The 17,678-nt window shown below is 47.6% G+C and overlaps 1 protein-coding gene and 1 long non-coding RNA gene across 5 annotated transcripts; both read left to right on the top strand.

Moving 5' to 3' along the window:
- The first annotated feature begins 281 nt into the window (after window positions 1–281).
- LOC141950035 (uncharacterized) lies at window positions 282–12,082 on the top strand. Of its 4 annotated transcripts, XR_012630909.1 has the most exons (5): window positions 282–543; window positions 2,561–2,614; window positions 7,279–10,699; window positions 10,818–11,563; window positions 11,643–12,082. It is a non-coding gene; the product is annotated as an uncharacterized LOC141950035 (long non-coding RNA). The 4 variants fall into 4 exon arrangements; XR_012630911.1 differs by lacking the exon at window positions 2,561–2,614 and having other exon boundaries at window positions 10,818–10,878; XR_012630908.1 differs by lacking the exon at window positions 2,561–2,614.
- Window positions 12,083–12,494: 412 nt separating this feature from the next.
- On the top strand, window positions 12,495–17,396 carry FTH1 (ferritin heavy chain 1). Its single transcript, XM_074884378.1, has 4 exons — window positions 12,495–12,754; window positions 14,816–14,962; window positions 15,939–16,064; window positions 17,057–17,396. Exons 1-4 carry the CDS (start codon window positions 12,644–12,646, stop codon window positions 17,219–17,221), a joined length of 549 nt encoding a protein of 182 aa, XP_074740479.1. The 5' UTR covers window positions 12,495–12,643; the 3' UTR covers window positions 17,222–17,396.
- The last annotated feature ends 282 nt before the right edge of the window (window positions 17,397–17,678 follow it).

The following is a 17,678-nucleotide window of genomic DNA, read 5'->3' as shown; positions in this document are numbered from 1 at the left end:
GGCCCTGCGGTGCCCGGGCCTCCCGCCGAGATCCGAGGGCAGCTCGGCACCCCCGCCCAGCCTGCGGCAATACTGGCGGATGCCGGAAAATACCCGCAGGTCTCCAAGTGTCCCTAAGGAGAGAATTATACGCGGGCTGCCCTGCAGAGGGCCCTCTCGGCCCCGTTAACGAGACTACATCTCCCAGCATGCTCCGGGACAGAGGAGCATGCGCCCCCGCCTGGCCCCCTGATTGGCTCAGTTGGGTGCTCCTCCGCCGGCAGCGCCCCCTTGCGGGGTGGTTGGGCGCAGGCCCCTCACCGCCTTCACCGGCCCGGCCAGGTCTCACCGCGGCCCCCGCCTCCACGGCGATGAAGCTCCGTCCCGGGATCCAGGCCTGGTCCGAGCTACCCTGCTGTGTCCTGGAGGGAGGCCATGCCGTGCCGTGCCGGACCTGGTGGCTGGGCTGGTGACGGGGCCAGATGCCGTGGTGGTTCCCTTGCCTCGAATGGCCGGCCTGGCCCCTCTCACCCCCGGCCCTGTTGGGTGGGGGGTGCCTGTGGGGTGAGTGCTGGCTTCTGATTCACACGTCTCTGCTGCTCACGGGGGTGAGTGGGTGAGCAGCAGGGCTGGCAGGAGGGGAAGGGCAGTCCAGTGCCTGCCACTCTTGTTTACCGTTGTTTCCTTCCTCCCCGGAGCTGCACAGACACAGACACCAGAGGCCTGAAGCTCGTATGACTACTGATGTGGCCACCTGGTCCTAACAGCTGAGTGTTTGCTCGGTGACTTGCTTGCTGGAATGGCAAGCTGAGGTCATGGTGAGCTGGAGGAGCTCTGGGTCACAGGCTGGCGGATGTCTGAGAGCAGAGAGATGCACGGATATTACAGGCAACCTTAGGCAGACAGATGAGGTGGAAGTGTCACTCAGATTGGTTCTGCTAAGGGAAAGAAGACTCAGATGAGTTATGACACAGTTGTACAGCTTGAGGAAGCAGAGCTAATGTATATGAAGACCAACAGAGTGGAAAGTACTTATAGGAAAATGAGCTTTCTTGCTTTACAATGACAGGATTAGGCAGGTGTGTTAGCTATGCAAATGGTAATGATACTGGAAGGCACCACTGGCAGAGGGCAGCTTTCTGTTGTACTTCCTCAAATTTTATTCAACCTCTGTGTTCTGGGGGGAAGGAGTTGAAATGGGAGTAGGCGGCGTGTTGGGAGTTGTGACCAACTTATTAGTGTGTTAGTTTTTGACTGTTATCCTGGTGCTGTAAGACAGGAGTGTTTACAAAGTTTCTGCAATCTTCCTAGAAAGTGTTGTGAAGGGCAGCATTCTTCGCAGGACAACTGAACTCTGAAATTAAAGCTAAGTGCTGTAACCTTTCGCACATCCTCTGACTTGTGGTATAACACAAGGACAATCCACTAGTTTTTGAAGGTGAAAATAAAATTTTCTCCTGGACAATGAATAGTGCCTTTCTTAGTTGGGTTGCTGCAGACATCAGACAAAACACGGTGCCTGAAAATGAAATCCTATCTCGTTCTCAAGAAGGAAAATGAATAAAGGCCATGTGCTGGTCAAGAAGAGATTCTGTCTGACTCCTAGCCCTTAGGGTTTGGTTGCTTTTGTAGGTGCTGTTGCTCAATCCTGATACTCCCATCTAAGAGGAAAGCAGAAACTGAAACAAAAAGAGGTCTGTCAGATTATGGTTGGGGGTGATATGGGGAAAGGAATAGAACTGTCTCCTACCAATTGTTTCTGGAAGAAGGGACTTCTGGAGGGTGTAGTACAAGAAGAGAAAGTTTCCAGTTGATCTAATGTAATGACGGTGTCACTTTCTCTTCCCATTTCTCAGTCTCTCCATGCACTGGTGTTTCTTATGCTGGATGTGGCTGTAGAAACAGGCAGATTCTCAGTCCCTTTCCCTCCTCCTTTCCAGTCTCTTCAATTTCCAGCCATGTTCCTAGCTTTTCCACTTTGTTATCGTAGGCCTCTGTGTGGTTGTGTTACTGTGATGTGACTGTGGGCCAGATTAGGTTGAAGTAGTTCAGGAAGTACTCCTGTACTGAGCCACTTCTGGAGCGAGCTGCTTTTCTGGCCTCTGGAGTAGAGCAAGGAGGTGTTGAACGCTTCCCACCTGAGGAGGTTTGTGATGACACAGGGCCTTCCAAGCAGGTCTAAGCTGACGATGCAAAGGAGAAGGGTTTTCAGTAGAAAACACTGGAAGTGGATGTTCTTTCCTTCACTAGGCTGAAAAACGTGGTCCACCCTGTTCAACTTGAAATGTTCACATTTATAAGGAAGGAGGTAGACCCTAGTGATTCCAAAGTATATGAAAAGATGAAGAATGCAGAGAGTAAACACAGGCTTTTCTTAACAAGTGAGCTTCTAGGCAAATAAAGAAGCTAGAGTAATGGTGGAGATGTTTTGTAGGGACTCGTGTGCTGCCCTAATGCTACTCTATGGCTCAACAGCAGGATCAGCAAATACCACTTGTCTACTGTTTAGACCAGTCATAACTGCTGGCAAAGTATATTCTGGCTCATGGGGTATCTTAAATCCGAAATTTTTTTTTAACAGGGCAGTGAGGCAGCCTTTTCCTTGTCTGCGGATCTGAACTGACTGATCAGAGAGGTGTGTGATAAGGGTGGGGGTTAAATAATCACGAGGTTTGATAGCAAATCTGTTCGCCCCTTGCTTCTGCAAGTGAGGCGCTCAGGATAATGAGTGAGCCAGGCCTGGGGTGCATACTCCTCGCTGGGTGAGAACCTGGACTTGACACAGCATCTTCTCCAGGGCAGCTCTGAGGCTGTAAGGGCAGGGAAAGAAATCCGAATTGCCTATATGAGGCAGCCTCCACTGCTAGTTAAGCCTTGCTGTGGCCAGGGATGCAGTCGCTTATGAATTCCAGTAAAAGGCTGGTAGCTTTTTTGCGTGGTCATGCTGAGCCAGTTCATACAGCTGAACTTTACTGACAAAGTTTCCCGGATTAAGTAACAATGCTGCAATTCTGGCTTATTTTTCTTCCCAATCAGAAATTATGTTTTACATGGTGACCTAAGTACCATCCGCATGGTTTAGCATCTGAGCCACTCCCTTCACCATCCTGTTATTTTGGCTGATGTCAGCCTGTTGCTCAATCTGCACCTCCTGACTGGAGAAGGGCTTTGTAAGAGAACCCACTACAGCCGCTTCCCTTTTGGGCCTGATTAAACATCTTCACTGCTTCTTAGTGTCCTGGCATCTTGGCCAGATTCTAGGTGTTCAGTCTTTGCAGTTTCAGCATGAGTCCCCACTTGAGGAACGGCTCTCTGTGAGCTGTCTCCTCGGTGTGTCTCATCTCCATGTCCCCTGCAACACTGAAGGTTCTAACCTGGGTACCACAGTGCGTGCTGTGCTCCGCTGCCATCGGAGTGTATCGCAGACCTGCACCGACTGATCCCTGTGAGCAAGGCTGTGGTTGCCTCCCGTTTTGTTGTTGCTTTTTTTTCTCTCTTGGCTTGCACACACACACTGGAAACTTTAGTTTCTTTTGCGGAGGTGTTCTGGTGGGATCACGACAGGCAGCAGAAATTCAGAGGGCTTGTCTAAACAGGAAGCTACATAGACCAAATTAGGGACAGGATTTTTAGCCCATGCAGTTTTGGGAACAAGTGTCTTGGCCACAGCAGGTGTGAGGAAGCGCCCTCCGCTTTCAGAAGGGGTGTATACTAGCTCTCAGGGATCTGACTGTGGCATATGAAGCAATTAATTTCTGTCTCCCCCCCAACTTCTGCTTCTCATTGCTGTGGAGCTTGGCCAGCACTCCTCGTCCATCTCAGCATGAAGGCATAACCTGAATGCTTGAGCTGATCGAGCAACCTGCTGCCCTCCCACCCTGCACCTGACTCTGGAGCTTGTTAGATCCCTCCATTGGCCAAGCCAACCCTAGAAACTGGCCAAAAATGGTTGATTTTTCTTCTTCAGTTTTTGGCTATTCATGAGCTGAACTGGCCTGTAGAGACCCTGATGAACACTGAAGCTAGTATGGGGGTAGACAGGGTGGCTGAAGACAGGGAAAAGAGGCAGCTAAGGTGTGTGTATGTTTGTGTGTGTGTGTAAGGAATGCAGTCTCCCCTTTTTGACAGCCTCAAGTTGTGTGAATGTTCCAGATGCATGGTGTAGCTTTACTCCCAGCCTGCTGCTGTCCTGTGGGTTGTGTCCCTTCACGGTGGCTTTCAGAAGCAACCAAGAGCATCAAACAAAAGGCAAGGAGTCCAGGCTGTGCTAAATAAGTCTGGAGCGGAAATCTTTTTTTTTTTTTTTCTTGTCTGACTAGAAGGTTCCTGATTTAACTGGTTTCAGTCTTGGTCATCACTGCCTATTTAGACAGGTTTTGGGCAGCGTGGCCATGCATGACTGAGCAAGTCTACTCATAACGTAGAGCAACTGAGGGGAGGGACTGATTCCTTAGGCCAGGCAGAGCATTCTTCTGGTTGTCTTAAACCTGAAATGAAGCTGGCTGCTATCCTAGAAAAGTGTGAGAGCCTCGTGGATGAGACTGATAATGACACCTTTTAGTGGGAGTATCTTTCCAGCATGCTGACCCAAACCACAGGGCAACATCAGCTGATGGCCAAGGTTTAAGAGGCTAGTGGTCTGCCTGGGTTTAATGATTCTCCTTAGTCTGTTCAGCAGAGCATCTGCTACAGTCTGAAATAGGCAGGGGTGATTGCTGAGGAGTTTGTATACTCCTTTCTGTAGCAGTGCGTCGTACTGTAGCTGCCCTTCCGTGTTATCTAGCTGACTGCATGAAGCAGGTGGCCTGTTCTGTAACTGTTTTAGTGGTTGCTGAAATGTTGCTATCTGTGGGCATGGTCCAACATCTGCTGAGTTGAAGACAACGACTTACACACGGTCCTCATATCTGATCCTATGTATTAGTATCAAGGTCGGGTCTTGCCCTTATTTCTCTCTGTCCAGTTTCACAGCTTTTTTTTTTTTTCTTTCCCCCACAAATGCTGTGATAGAAGAAATTTGGAAAGGGAAAACCAGGTTCTAAGGTCTTGGCTCTCCCAGTTTGTTCAGTATGTGGGGCAGAAGCGTTACGGCACAGGGAAAGCAGCAGTGGATCACTTCCCCACCAGCCACTGACGGCTTGTGGAAGGAACTGTGTCCAGCTCATCCAGAGATCACTTTGCAGGAGCAAATACTCTGCACTTTAACACTGGCTGCTTTGCAGGGGGCACACGTAGCAGCGGATCCAACTTGAGCCCCTTGAACTGCTTTTAAATATTTTTATGCTGCTGGCGAGGGGCTGGACGTGGCTTAGGAGGAAATTGCACCCAGCAGAAGAGGTGTGCAAGTGGGTGTGCATGTGCGGAGCCCACGGAGTTGTGCCTGCATCACAGCTGCATAAACCACATGGGTGTTTTCATGTCCCTTTACAGCATAGCAGGAACCAGCTTTTCCCACAGACTCTCAGAAAACTCTCTCTGCTTTCTACTTGCCCTCACCAACCTATGGCCTCACCTCTACAGAGAAAATCCCTCCAGTTCTTCTAAGCCACTAAAATGATCTAATCTCTTCACTTCCTCTAAAGAAACCATGAAATAAATGAGCTCCTGGAGAGACCTGCTCAACAGCAGCAGTTTGGAGGTGCCACCCCCGCCATCAGTGTGTCCTGCCTCAGAGAGATCGTGACATGGGCTGTCGCTTGTTTTTGTGGTGGAGCTGGTGGTTTATCGGGCTGGTGCATGTTCTTTAAGCTGGTGTTTAACTGCCAGTTCCCTGTAAAAGCTTGTTTCTTCTCATCATGCTTGACAGCATTTGTCCGCCTGCACCTTTTTGGGTGGCTAAATATAAAAGCAAACACCACCTACTCTGGAAGGCTTAATGCTGTATAATGTCTGTTCAAACTTGATGCTACACAAACTGTCAAAATGGCATCTGGGGGTTGAGCAATAATTAGAAATATGAGTATGCATTGGCAGATGGATAGCCTGGTTTATGGGCACAGTCATGGGATAGGGAAGCTCTGAAAGAGCTTCAGGGCTCCACTTCAGATCTGTACTGCTGCCTTGCTTCCCCCACCAGCCTCTGTCTCTCGCTGACCCGCTGCAATGCCACCACTAATCGCGGCTTGATAACCCTACTGTGCTACGGCACCGTGCTGGGAGCGTGTGGGCTCCCTGTGTTGCCCATGGGGCCGGGTGTAGTGCTGTGAGCGTGCCAGCTCCAGCGTGTGTGTCCAAAACACGCTCTTGTGCATCCTCACAAAGTTAACTGATGGCCTCCGCTGGCAGCCTGAGGGATAGAGGCAATAGAGGTCTGTTTAAAGTTTGTCGCTTTGATAGATTCCTAAATGAAACCTTATCTTTAAAAAATGACATTTCACCTGTGTATCCTGCTCACAGTGAAAGCTGCCTGATCATTCATGAAGGCTTGAATGCTTACCAGTGTTTTGCAGGGGAATTCACGATAAGAAGGAGGTGATTTCTGGTGTATTGAGAAATTTCCCTATGGTTGTTGACTTTAGCTGGGTGGTTCTGTTTGCAAGCACTTTTTCTCCCCAGCTTTTCAGTATTTGAGGAAAAAAGTTCAACAAAAACAGGGAATGGTAATGATAACTACCCTCCCACCTCCTTGTTTTTAAGACTTTGTAAATCTGAGAGGGTAAAAAGGTAAATCACACTACAAGAGGATGATGACAGAATAGCAAATGCTGTGGATTGTGGCCTGTGGTGGAATGTCAACATTAAACTAATTGTGGCTTTTGCAACTTGGCAAATCTGTCTTGTGAAAGCTACAGTATGTCCACTTAGTGCACAGACTGTCACTGAGATCAGAGCTACAGCTTTTCAGGCACAGATAGTGGAGTCGGTCTTGAAATTAGGTGTAAAGCTAGTAAATTCACCAAATTCTGCTTCTGGCCCTGCCAGGCAGTCAGAATTACTGTATAATTAACATTGTTCTGCCTCACTTGCCTCTGAGCACATTTTTAGAGGCATGTCAAATAAGGAAAAATAAATTAAAAGGGTATTCTGAACAAATTCGAGAATTATGATCTGCAGCATTTCGCTTAGACTGACTGTGCAAAAATGTTCCAAGAGAGAAAAAAACTGTAACACAACTTAGAAAATCTTTATCTGTCTAAAATGGGTCTTACATTACTTGTCTACAAAATCCTGTAGTACAGACTGTTACAGATTATTTTGTCTTTGGGATTTCTTTCCTATAGCAGAACAGCTTTGTGTTCAATCATCTCCTAAGTGAATTTCCCAGAATAACTTCAAATATCCTTTGTCTTTCTGGTTTAGGACTGTGTTTCCAGGAACTAGCAGTTCTGCGTAACCCAGTTATTTGTATTCTGTGTCGTAAGTACTCAGTGAAAACCTGTTGCCTAAAACCTGAGTTTTCCACATGTAGAAATTTGGGCTCCTAAAAGAAATGACTGAAAAATGTGCACAGTGTTTTGCCCGAGGAACTAGAGGAGAAGTTTGCAGTTACTGGCGATGCCATTTTTAGGATATCTTACAGAACAAGTGGATCCCAGATGTTTTTAGTAAACGGCTTTCCAAACTTACAGTTGAGATTAGTGTCAAATTTCCAGACATGTGATCAACCTTGGAGCCAAGTTTAGGGTTGCTTTTGTGTTTACATAAAGTCTGTGAGCTGAATATACACTGAAGTTTGTGGGCGGAATGGAAGTGCTCCATAACAAATATTTGACTGGATGCACAGTTTATCTTATTTACAGGACTTTGAGCTTTGAAAAAAGGTTACTGTATTTTTGTTGATGACATATTCGAGGCATATTCAGCTCTGTCTTGTTCACTGGATTTGGAACAGTTGTTGCTTTTTAACTCAGATCTGTTATTATTCTAGCCGTTAAACTAGCATGGCAAAAAGCAAGCATTTTAAAGCTAGAGGGGAACCATTTCTGCAGATGATAAATGAAACTTTGTGCATTCCTGAACATTCTGGCTTGTCCAACTACAGTGAGCTCTCTGCTCGCACCAGTGAAGCCCTCTCGTTGAAGGTCTAGCTGGATGCCTAAATCACATGCTAAGTTTGTGTTCAGGAACTGTATCAGCAAAAATCTGGCTTCTGTTTTTACAAGCTCAGAATTTACTTGATGCAAATATTGTCCAGTATCTGTCTAAAAGTCATGTTTTCAATCTGCACTAAGATCACTCCCATCATTTGGAATGATCATGCACAAGAAGGGCACAGGGGAAGTATGAATGATATTAAAACGGGTCTAAGAGTCATGGAAACTTTCCCTTTTTTTAATACCATACCCTAGGCCAGGGGTTCTCAACCGGTTTCCTCCACCACAGACCCCCTTTAAATACCTTTTGTGGCTGTGGACCACCAAGACTTAATTCAAGATTTAAAGCAGTAGACTGCATCAAATATGTATTTCAATTTTCTCATGAAGGGTCTTCAAATTTGGAGAGAAGGGAAGTTAATCTGTTAATGCACACACTCCTATTATAATATCTTTATTGCAATGATTCCATATGAATTTAAAATAACAGCATCAACACTCTTGCTCAGATGGCCCATTTTATGGTATTTTAACACGCTAATTCCAAATTTGATGCCAATTTTTACATTAAGATTTGATGAAAACTTTTTACAATTCTTGTTACCTCCCCCCTTGTTTGTCTGTATTCAGTCACCATGTATTTTTGTTTATGGGTCCAGGGCCACCACTTGGAGGAACAGACTTCAGCCCCATTGTGGCCCTAATAAGGGCCGTTGGGTTAAGAAAATGTCTTTAAGAGAAAAACTGCCTAGTTAAAGTGGGTCCCACCAACCATACTAGCACTGAATATACTAGAGCAGGCATGGGGAAGGGCTTCATTATGAGAGGAGCATTGAGGGGAGGGGGCTGTGGGAAAAGGAGGCACAGTGCTTGCTGTGGGCCAGACCAACTGTTTCCAGGCTGGACGTTCCCCATCCCTGCTTTAAGCCTTTGCAGACCCCCTGTGACTACATCATGGCCCCCCAGGGTTGAGAGCCACTGCCCTAGGCCTTTATGCAAAGTTGTTGCCAACATCAAATGCTCTTGCCGCATGGTGCCATGCACGGCCCTGTCTGCGCAAATTTGCTGTAACCATGTGTCTTGCCCTCTTAAAACCCTTCTCCGGGCTCCAAAACTAGCAGCTATTTACCCTTGGCCCAGACAGAGAGAGAGACGCACGCGCGTGTGCACACGCACACGACGTGTGCCACTCTGCCGATACTCTGAGGTGGATTTTTCTGCACCTAGGTATATCTTGACCACTGTCCACCAGTTCTCTGACTTAATCATCTTCTGTATATATCTGGAAACCTTCACCGAAGAAGCTCTGATTATTTTTTCACACTTAAATTGTCCTCTCCAGCTGTCATATGAGCAAACTAAGCACTACTGTCCCTGAATTGGCTGATATTCGGGTCTGTGCTCTGTGTATAATATCTAAGCTGTAAACAAGAGAGCTTGCTCCATTGTTTCTGATGGGATCTTGTCCAAGGGAAAACAGAGATTGTCTTCAACAATTTGAAGCTTGTGTAGGCAGACAATACATTGACTTTTGCCTGTGGGCAGCATGAAGCATGCCTCTTCTTCAGGCCAACGAAGCAGCTGAGAGCTGACAGAAATTCAAAGTAATGCTGCACATGCGCTCTGCTGAGAGGGTGGATCAGTCCCTGGGTAGCTGTGGTGCTGGTGTGTAAGAGTGTACTGAAAAAAAGTAATTTGCATTACCAGGCTCTTTTTCCTGCATACACCAACATCTTTAATCTCTTGGATTTGAATGAGAAAGGTGAGGATCCCCCCTCTAATTCCAATAGTTTCATGAATAATTGTCAGGTGTGCAATTAACTAATAACTGCTGAAAATAATATGATAGAAAGAAGTGTCTGAAGCATTGTCAGATGTAAAAAAATGAGCTTGCAATTACTGAATGTGAATGTCATTTGATGGGAAGTCTGGCCTGAGTATGGTAATGCTTTTAGCAGGCTTCTTCCCAAGAATGCTTGTAAATGCATTCTTCAGGAAGAAAGGCACAAGATAAAAGAAGGCTTAACCCAAGCCATAGGAAAATAGTATGAAATAAAGTCGAAATTAAAACACGATGTGACAGTAGTTTGAGAGAGCCAGTTCACAATCAACAGAAAAGGCCTGGGTGTAGCTGAACCTAAATTCTTGGAAGACCAGAGTGGGGGACACTCTTCATGTTGGTCACCAGGATATCATGGCCCATGGCTGCATGATCCAGTGTGTCCTATACTGGCCACGTAACTCTGCTGTCATCAAAGTGTATTGTGCAACTTGCACTTGATCTAGAAAGCAGAATAATAGGACTTTCCTAATCTTACTGACATTTAATCATGAGTGGCACAGACTGTTCAAACTATAGAGGAAATATTGCTGTTATTAATGGACGTTGTGCTCAGTTGCTTGCAGACTGTGCGGTTGCACAGCCTTTTCATGGAACAATGTCATGAGGATTGGAAAAAATAAACAGCAACAACTTTCTTCACATAGTTCCAAGTGTGCCTTTCTCAGTCAGAGGCAAAAAGATTAGGTGAAAAGAGAACACAAACAGCAAACATAAATGGTTTAGTGTTTTGTAGGTTCAAGGTTACTCTTTTGGAATACTGAAACATACTCTGCGATGAACTGCCAATATAGACTGTCAAGTTATACATGAGTCTGTGCTTCAGGAAGACAACTCCTAACTTTTGGTAAGCCTCTTCAGCCACGTTTGTTTGAGGTACCTGCAAGCTGGTGAAAATCCTACAGTATAAAACATTAATGCAAGTCTGCCCAGCAGGTACAACTTTTTTTTTTTTTTTACATAAGCATTTGTGTGGGAGGAGAACGTGAGATTTCAAATGTACCTGGCAGCCTGCTGAAGCGATAGGTATGACCCACGTTAACTTATGGATCTTAATTACTTCTGATAGTTAACCGACAGAAGCAACAGAAAACAGTAAAACAAAGGAAGCTGTAGACTGCCTGTTTCCTTCAGGCATTCAGGGCACCTCAGAAAGTGCCATTGTGCTGACATAAGCCTTGCGCTGCCCTTTATGCACAGAAAGAGCTGTGTGGTCATGCGTGGGAAATCACACCTTACCGGGAAAGTTCAAAGACCAAATAAAATTCTGTAGAAAGAACTGGTTAGAGGAAAATTGATTTAATCTGAGTTTACAGGCTCAGTAACTTGTAATATTTCTGATGAATTTCAACATTAACATTGGCTTAGTAAAAGCCAAGTTTTTGGGAGCCCGGTGTTACAGGATGATCTCAGTTTAAGTAGGATGTTTTCAGCCCTCAAGGTTGCATTTATCATCTGATTAAAATTTCAGAAACCAGAAAGTAAACAAATCCAGTGTTTACTGAAAATAAATGACGACACAAACTGAATGAGTATGGTAGTACTAAAAGCGGCTGAAATCATCATCTCATTATCAGAAGGCTTGTTTTTTCCTATTTGACCTTTGATTTCTCAATTAGTTCTTTATTATTTGGCATTATGTTTGAACTGACTATAGGCTCCTATCCTAAATCTCACCATCAAGCAAATTGAATATCTGAGGGCAAGAAATGTTAGTTTCTCACCAGTTTTCTTGTGTAGGTGCCTTTAGTTGTGACTGGTGCTAACATCCAGTGTGTTTCCTTCCCCAGGTCCTTGGCAAACCAAGAGCCATTGCTGCAGGTGCCTGTTGATAACTGGGAGCAACTTTGCTGAGTGATGGTACTGTTCAGCTGTTTGTCCGCTTCTGGTTGGCTCATGAGGGTAACCAAGGATTTTCACCTTTATTTAATTGTTTCTGAGGAGCGTTTTTGAGGCAGTATCCAAAGGAGGGGCAGGTCACTGAAGTCTGAAAACTCACCAGGCCTCAGCGCTGAGAGAGACTCTGGCAAATCAGAGCCGGCAGCTGTCACTGACACGCAGCTGAGCTTTTATACTGGTTTCCAGTCCCCATTCCCACTTTCAGAGTAAGGGAAAGGGGAAAAAACCCCATCCACCACAGCATGAATTCCTTCCTTCCTAACCCTGGCTTAATTAAGCTCGAATGTTTCAGGTTTTAAAGCTCTACGCTGTTTTTCGTTGAACAAACACATCTTGGTGCCCACAGTGCTTTGGTCTCTGCGCCTCCGCCCCAGGCCTGCTCCCTCTCTGTGGGGTCGGGAGCCCCCCGCAATGGCAGAGAGACGCCCCTGACCTCCACGTTTAGGCTGGGACTGGGGTCGGCTAAGCCTGGGCGGGGGAGTTTTGTCAGTTTTGGGGTGGGAGGCGGGGGGTTACAGGGCCCCTCAGGCAGCCTTGACCGGCGGCCGCGGTGGAGGCCGCCGCCAGCCCGGCGCTGTGGGAAGGGGGTGGGCGGGGCGCGGCGCGCGCCGCCGGGGGAGGTGCTGAGTCACGCTGGGTTTGCAGTAAGCGCGCGGAAGCTCCGCCCCTTCGGCGCTCGCGCGTCAGGGGGCGGGGCGGCGCGCGTTTGGCGCTGCGGCACTATAAAAGGGGCGGCGCGGGGCAGCCGCCGGTCAGAGCGCATCGGCGAGGCGGAGCGGAGCGGGTTCCTGCGTCAACAGTGCTTGGACGGAACCGGCCGCGCTCGGGCCCGCCGCCCCCACCGCTACCACAAACCTTTCGTACCTACCGACTCATCTCTTAAGGCAGCGCCATGGCAGCGCCCCCTTCCCAGGTGCGCCAGAACTACCACCAGGACTGCGAAGCCGCCATCAACCGCCAGATCAACCTGGAGCTCTACGCCTCCTACGTGTACCTCAGCATGGTGAGCACCTCGGCGGGGGATGGGGTCTGCTCCTCGATTTGTCCCGGCGTGAGGGCTGTGTGTGGGGATAAAGCGAGGGAGGGGGGTGGGCTTGCCCGGCGTGAGGCCTGTGTGTGGGGATAAAGCGCCAGCGGGGTGGGGGCTGCTGTTGGGTTTGTCCAGTGTGAGGCTTGTTGTGGGGATAAAACGGGGTGGGGGGGGGCCTGCTCTTGGGCTTGTGCGGTGTGAGGCCTGTGTGTGGGGATAAAGGCGGGAGGGCGCGCTTCGGGCCTACACGGGAACGCTTGTGTTCAGGTAGGGGCAGGGGGGTTAGGCCACCTTAGGGGAGGAGGCGGGCCCACCCGCTGAGGCTTTTCCCCTGAGAGGGGTTTGGGCCCTGCCGGGGAGGGGGAAGAAGCGTCCCACCTTCTGTGTGAGGCCTTCCGGAGGAAGGGGAAGGGAAGGTATGGGGGCTTGAGGAGGGGGTGGGGTAGCGGTATGAGCAAGGATCTTGCAAGGACTAAATGCGTAGACGGGGCTGCTTGTCCCGGGTGCTCCCCACCGAGTGGGGAGTGTGCCGGCGCTGCCCGGGCTCTGCACAATGGACCAGTCTGGGCTTTCCGCGCACGCTGCCCAAACTACCTGACCGGCTTGCGGGGGGTTCCCGAGTGCCGGGCGGTGCCTGCGGGCGCAGCCGCGCCCCTTCTCCTCTTCCTCCTCCGCCGCCCCCCCCCCCCCCCCCCCCCCCCCCCCCCCCGCTTTTGAGGCGTTCTCGGCCTTCCCCAGGGGGTGGGGCGGCCGCTTGTTTTCTGTAGGTGAGGCCTTTATCTCGGTGGCGAACTTCAGTTACCGCTCTTTGTCCGTTGCCCTTGGCGGACTTGTTATCAGCACAGCTCAGCAGCTTCCAAGCGGCTCTGCCCTTGGGGCTGGGCTGGATAGCAGGAGTTGGCTAACGAAGCGATTGGCACCTTTCCCACAGGCGTTTTTGACTATGAGGCAAGGTTTTTCGTTCATAGTTTTTGAAGTGAATTGGTAGGAATCTGTGGTTTCCTTGGCACTGTGCTTGCGTGTCTCCCTTAGCATGAGACTCCCTTTTTAGCTATAGCTGAGATGAATAACTTTGGTCCAAACAGCAGCTCTGACCTTTGTGCAGCAGTCGTGGTCCTTTAGACGTGCAGGTAACCTGAGACTTTCTAGTGACACTGTAGTATGTTGTGGCATGTAGGTGTGGAACTTTACAGCTTGCTTCTGCATTACTGTGACGGTCTGAACCTCAGCTACGAGCTGAATGTAATTATGTTGGTGGATGATAGTGGCACACAAGCACCAGTGTCTTGCCTTGAACCTCCAAGCCACTGGTTTAAGAGCAGAGAATTCTGTAGTAGTTTTTCTGGTAAATAACTGACAGTGGATACAAAGATTTCCTTTGAATCCTGCCTAATGGCTCTGACCAAAGAACAAACAAGCTGTGTGGTGGCTTCTAACTGCTGTTACAGTTTTTTCAGCTTTCAAGAAAGATGATCTTGTGTTTGCTGTTGAATATATATTTTAGTTCATTTAAGCTTTTGTCTTTTTAATGTGATACTAACTTTTTTCCCCAAAAGTAGAAAGTGTACTACTTAATCTAATCCCTGATAAGCCTGGGGAAGCAAGTTAGCTTTATTGCAGAAGTGCCTTAGAGTTCTTGGCCATCCTTAAGTGGTGTTGCAAGTCAGAACCTTGACTTGAGATCATTGTAAACAACTCGAGCAAACAAAGGGAGCAGGGAAGGTTTCTCCTTCTCGAAAACGGGTAATTTTGTGGGGTTTGTTTTGTATCTTCAGAACTGAACCACAAATACCATTTATTTGTGTCCCTGGTGTTCATGGTAGGGATATAGGTTAAAATTTAATCCTAGTTAGGAAAATCTGACTAAGGGAAGAATTTTGCCACATTGCCTTGCTGTTGCCTTATCTTGGACTCCAGCCATCTTGAAGTAGGTGTGATCAGAGACACATCTGAAGTCACAGTATGGACTTGGCTTTGTGCGGTGGCTGGAGTGAGAGGCTTGGGGTTTTGAACATATGAATTCTTATTTTTCAGTCCTACTATTTTGACCGGGATGACGTGGCTCTGAAAAACTTTGCCAAGTATTTCCTGCATCAGTCCCATGAGGAACGTGAGCATGCTGAGAAACTGATGAAACTACAGAATCAGAGAGGTGGACGCATCTTCTTGCAGGACATCAAGGTGAGGAGGGGAGCTATGGGTTGCCCTAGTCTCATGCAGCACTAGACTTGGGGTCTCTCTCCAGACTGGAGGGGGATGAATTTTCCTCTGGGTCCTCTCCTGGAAGGAGCAGCAGCTGACATTACATAAGCATATACCGCATGGCTGTGATCTGTGCGTGGCACTCAGCCCAAAAATCTAGAGATGTGTAGTAATTTGACTAATAAAAAGTGCTTCCTGTGTAAGAAGATGCCTAGCCCTAGGTGGTTTGCTGTGGTAACTAGAACACAACTGATTCATCTACCTTAAATTTAATGGCAAGGGTGTTCTCTACACTGTTTTGTAGAGAACTTGCTTGCCATGGGAACATGAAGTCTCAAGTTCCCAATTGCTTGTTATGGCTCACTGCAAGACTTCATAGCATTGTTTTCTTGAAATCAGTTAAATTAACATTATCTGGAACAGCAGAAAGTAAGCAATGTCGTAGGGCCAGTTTAATGCAAGACGCCTCTTCATGGGGAAAACAGCAACCAATGGAAGTGATGGGCACTTGAGAAGAATTCCCTGGCTTACTAGAAAGTCTGAGTACTTGTAAACACCAGGCTCTAGACTAGGCAGTTGGAGCTGAAGACTGGACTTGCCTGGACTGGTGTCATAACTGCTTCATTTCTGAGATGATGCTCATTGCCTGCTTATAGGCAGATGTTTGAGCCGTAGGTTATATCAGGAGGGGGAAGAAAGTAGCTCTAGTAGCTGTCTTGCCTACAAGAGCTCAGAGAACATAACATGAGGAGAACCTGGGGAATAGGGGCAGGTCTGGGACTTGAAGCATGCGCTCAGTTCTGTTCAGAGTGTGCTCTGCATGTGCCAAGCTTTTGAAGATACCGAAATGCCTGAACTTGGTCTAAACAGGCTTTGAGACTGATCTTAAAGACTTTGCTCCCTAATGGTCTGCGGGTACTTAGAGAAAACACAATCGTGTGCTTTCCCCTTCTAGAAGCCAGACCGTGATGACTGGGAGAATGGCCTGACTGCAATGGAGTGTGCCCTCCACCTGGAGAAGAATGTGAACCAGTCACTGTTAGAACTGCACAAATTGGCAACTGAGAAGAATGACCCACACGTAAGTGGACGCTGAAGCTGAGAATGTTGCTCTGCAATGAGGGTGCTTGTGTGTGTCTAATTGTGTGCGTTTGGGGGCGAGTTGTGTGTCCCTGCTGTTCCTCAAGGTGAAAAAAGGGTGTGAACTAGTGGTGCAGGTTTTCCAGAGGGAAGGGCCTGGGTGTCAGCCTGTACCTTAGCCCTTTGGTAGGGTTATTGCCATCTTTTTCCTGGACCAGTGGCAGAGTGCTGGGGTGGCTGAGGCCAGAACAGTGGGTGCATTGTTTTGTTCAAACCCTTCTGTTGCTCTTGTGAACAGAGAGCACTCCTGTGAATGGCATTTTGGGGAGAAGGAAAGTACTGAGCTCTACGGAGAAGGCTTGTTTCTGTGAGGGATGAGTTCTGACTTTAAACCAGTGGATGCCTGCAAGGCCTTTGTCATAAGATTTTTGGAGTCACTTCTGAATATTAAAAGCCCTGACACTTCAGAATACAGTGAAAATACAGGTTTCTTGACAGATGGAAGTTATTGGCAAGGCTGGATTGAAGCTTCTTAGTATCTGGAAGAGATTAGCATGTGTCTGAATCTCAGTAGACTGGGAAGTGTCTTGTGTAAATTAGAGGGGCTTTCTCAGAGAGAACATAGTTTGACTGTTCTAGAGGTGGAAATCCTCACTGTCAGAATTCAAGTCCTGTGCAGTGGGGGCTTCTCAATATGTTCAGAAACTTGTCTGTTGCTTCTTGCAGTGAGGAAGAGAGGGGACTCTGAGCTGACAGCATACTGTGGGGTTCTGGAGCGAGTGTGCCTAGATAAGCCTGCCACACTTGGCTCTTGTTCTGGCATTGCTGAAGCAAAACTAAAGGCTTCTTCCTCTCGGGTATCTTCTGCAGCTTTAGAATTGTCACTCTGTACCTTTTCCTTTCCCTAGAGAGGATTGGTAGGATTTCAGGTGCTGCTTCAGCAGGATAAGCTGTGTCCAGGCCTAAATTTAAACTCTTTTGTCTCCCTTTCAGTTGTGTGACTTCATTGAGACTCACTACCTGGATGAACAGGTGAAGTCCATCAAAGAGCTGGGTGACCATGTGACCAACCTGCGGAAGATGGGGGCACCAAAATATGGCATGGCAGAGTACCTCTTTGACAAGCACACCCTAGGGGACAGTGACAATGAGAGCTGAAGTCTTGCCGAGAGCCACCCTGGGGGTTTCAGTGGGACTTCTATTTTACTGTCCAGCCATGCATGCATCTTCAGCTATCTAGATAAACAGTTCTCATACTCTGTACCAAATATCACCCTTCTTTTCTCTTGTGTTTTGTGTATTGCCCTCCATCCAATAAAGTGACTTAGTTCAAGTTGGCTTTTTATTGTTTTTCTCAGGAGCAAGAGGCCTGTGCTTGCAGGATTGTGCTCCGTAGTCTCTGTTGTGACAGTCATCTTAAGTTGGATGAAGGAATATACTAGAGGGATCAGGTTCTACTTGGTGTTTTTACAAATTACTTTTTTTTTCCAGTGAAGTGGGATCTGCTGCAAAATTGCTTGGTGACTGAAGTTGTTTTAAATGCCTTTGACACTGAAGGTGTTGCTGTCAGGAACGTGTAAGGAAAGGAAGGCTTGAGTGTCTGGGCTTCCTGAAG

The sequence above is a fragment of the Strix uralensis genome, chromosome 15, assembly GCF_047716275.1.
Source record: "Strix uralensis isolate ZFMK-TIS-50842 chromosome 15, bStrUra1, whole genome shotgun sequence".
Lineage (NCBI taxonomy): Eukaryota > Metazoa > Chordata > Aves > Strigiformes > Strigidae > Strix > Strix uralensis.
This window is presented reverse-complemented; position numbering and strand designations above follow the sequence as displayed.

Coding starts and splice junctions, on each gene's coding strand:
- FTH1 (XM_074884378.1), top strand. CDS start 12,644: ATGGCAGCGCCCCCTTCCCAGGTGCGCCAGAACTACCACCAGGACTGC. Junction 12,755..14,815: donor CCTACGTGTACCTCAGCATG/GTGAGCACCTCG, acceptor CTTATTTTTCAG/TCCTACTATTTTGACCGGGA. Junction 16,065..17,056: donor CTGAGAAGAATGACCCACAC/GTAAGTGGACGC, acceptor TCTCCCTTTCAG/TTGTGTGACTTCATTGAGAC.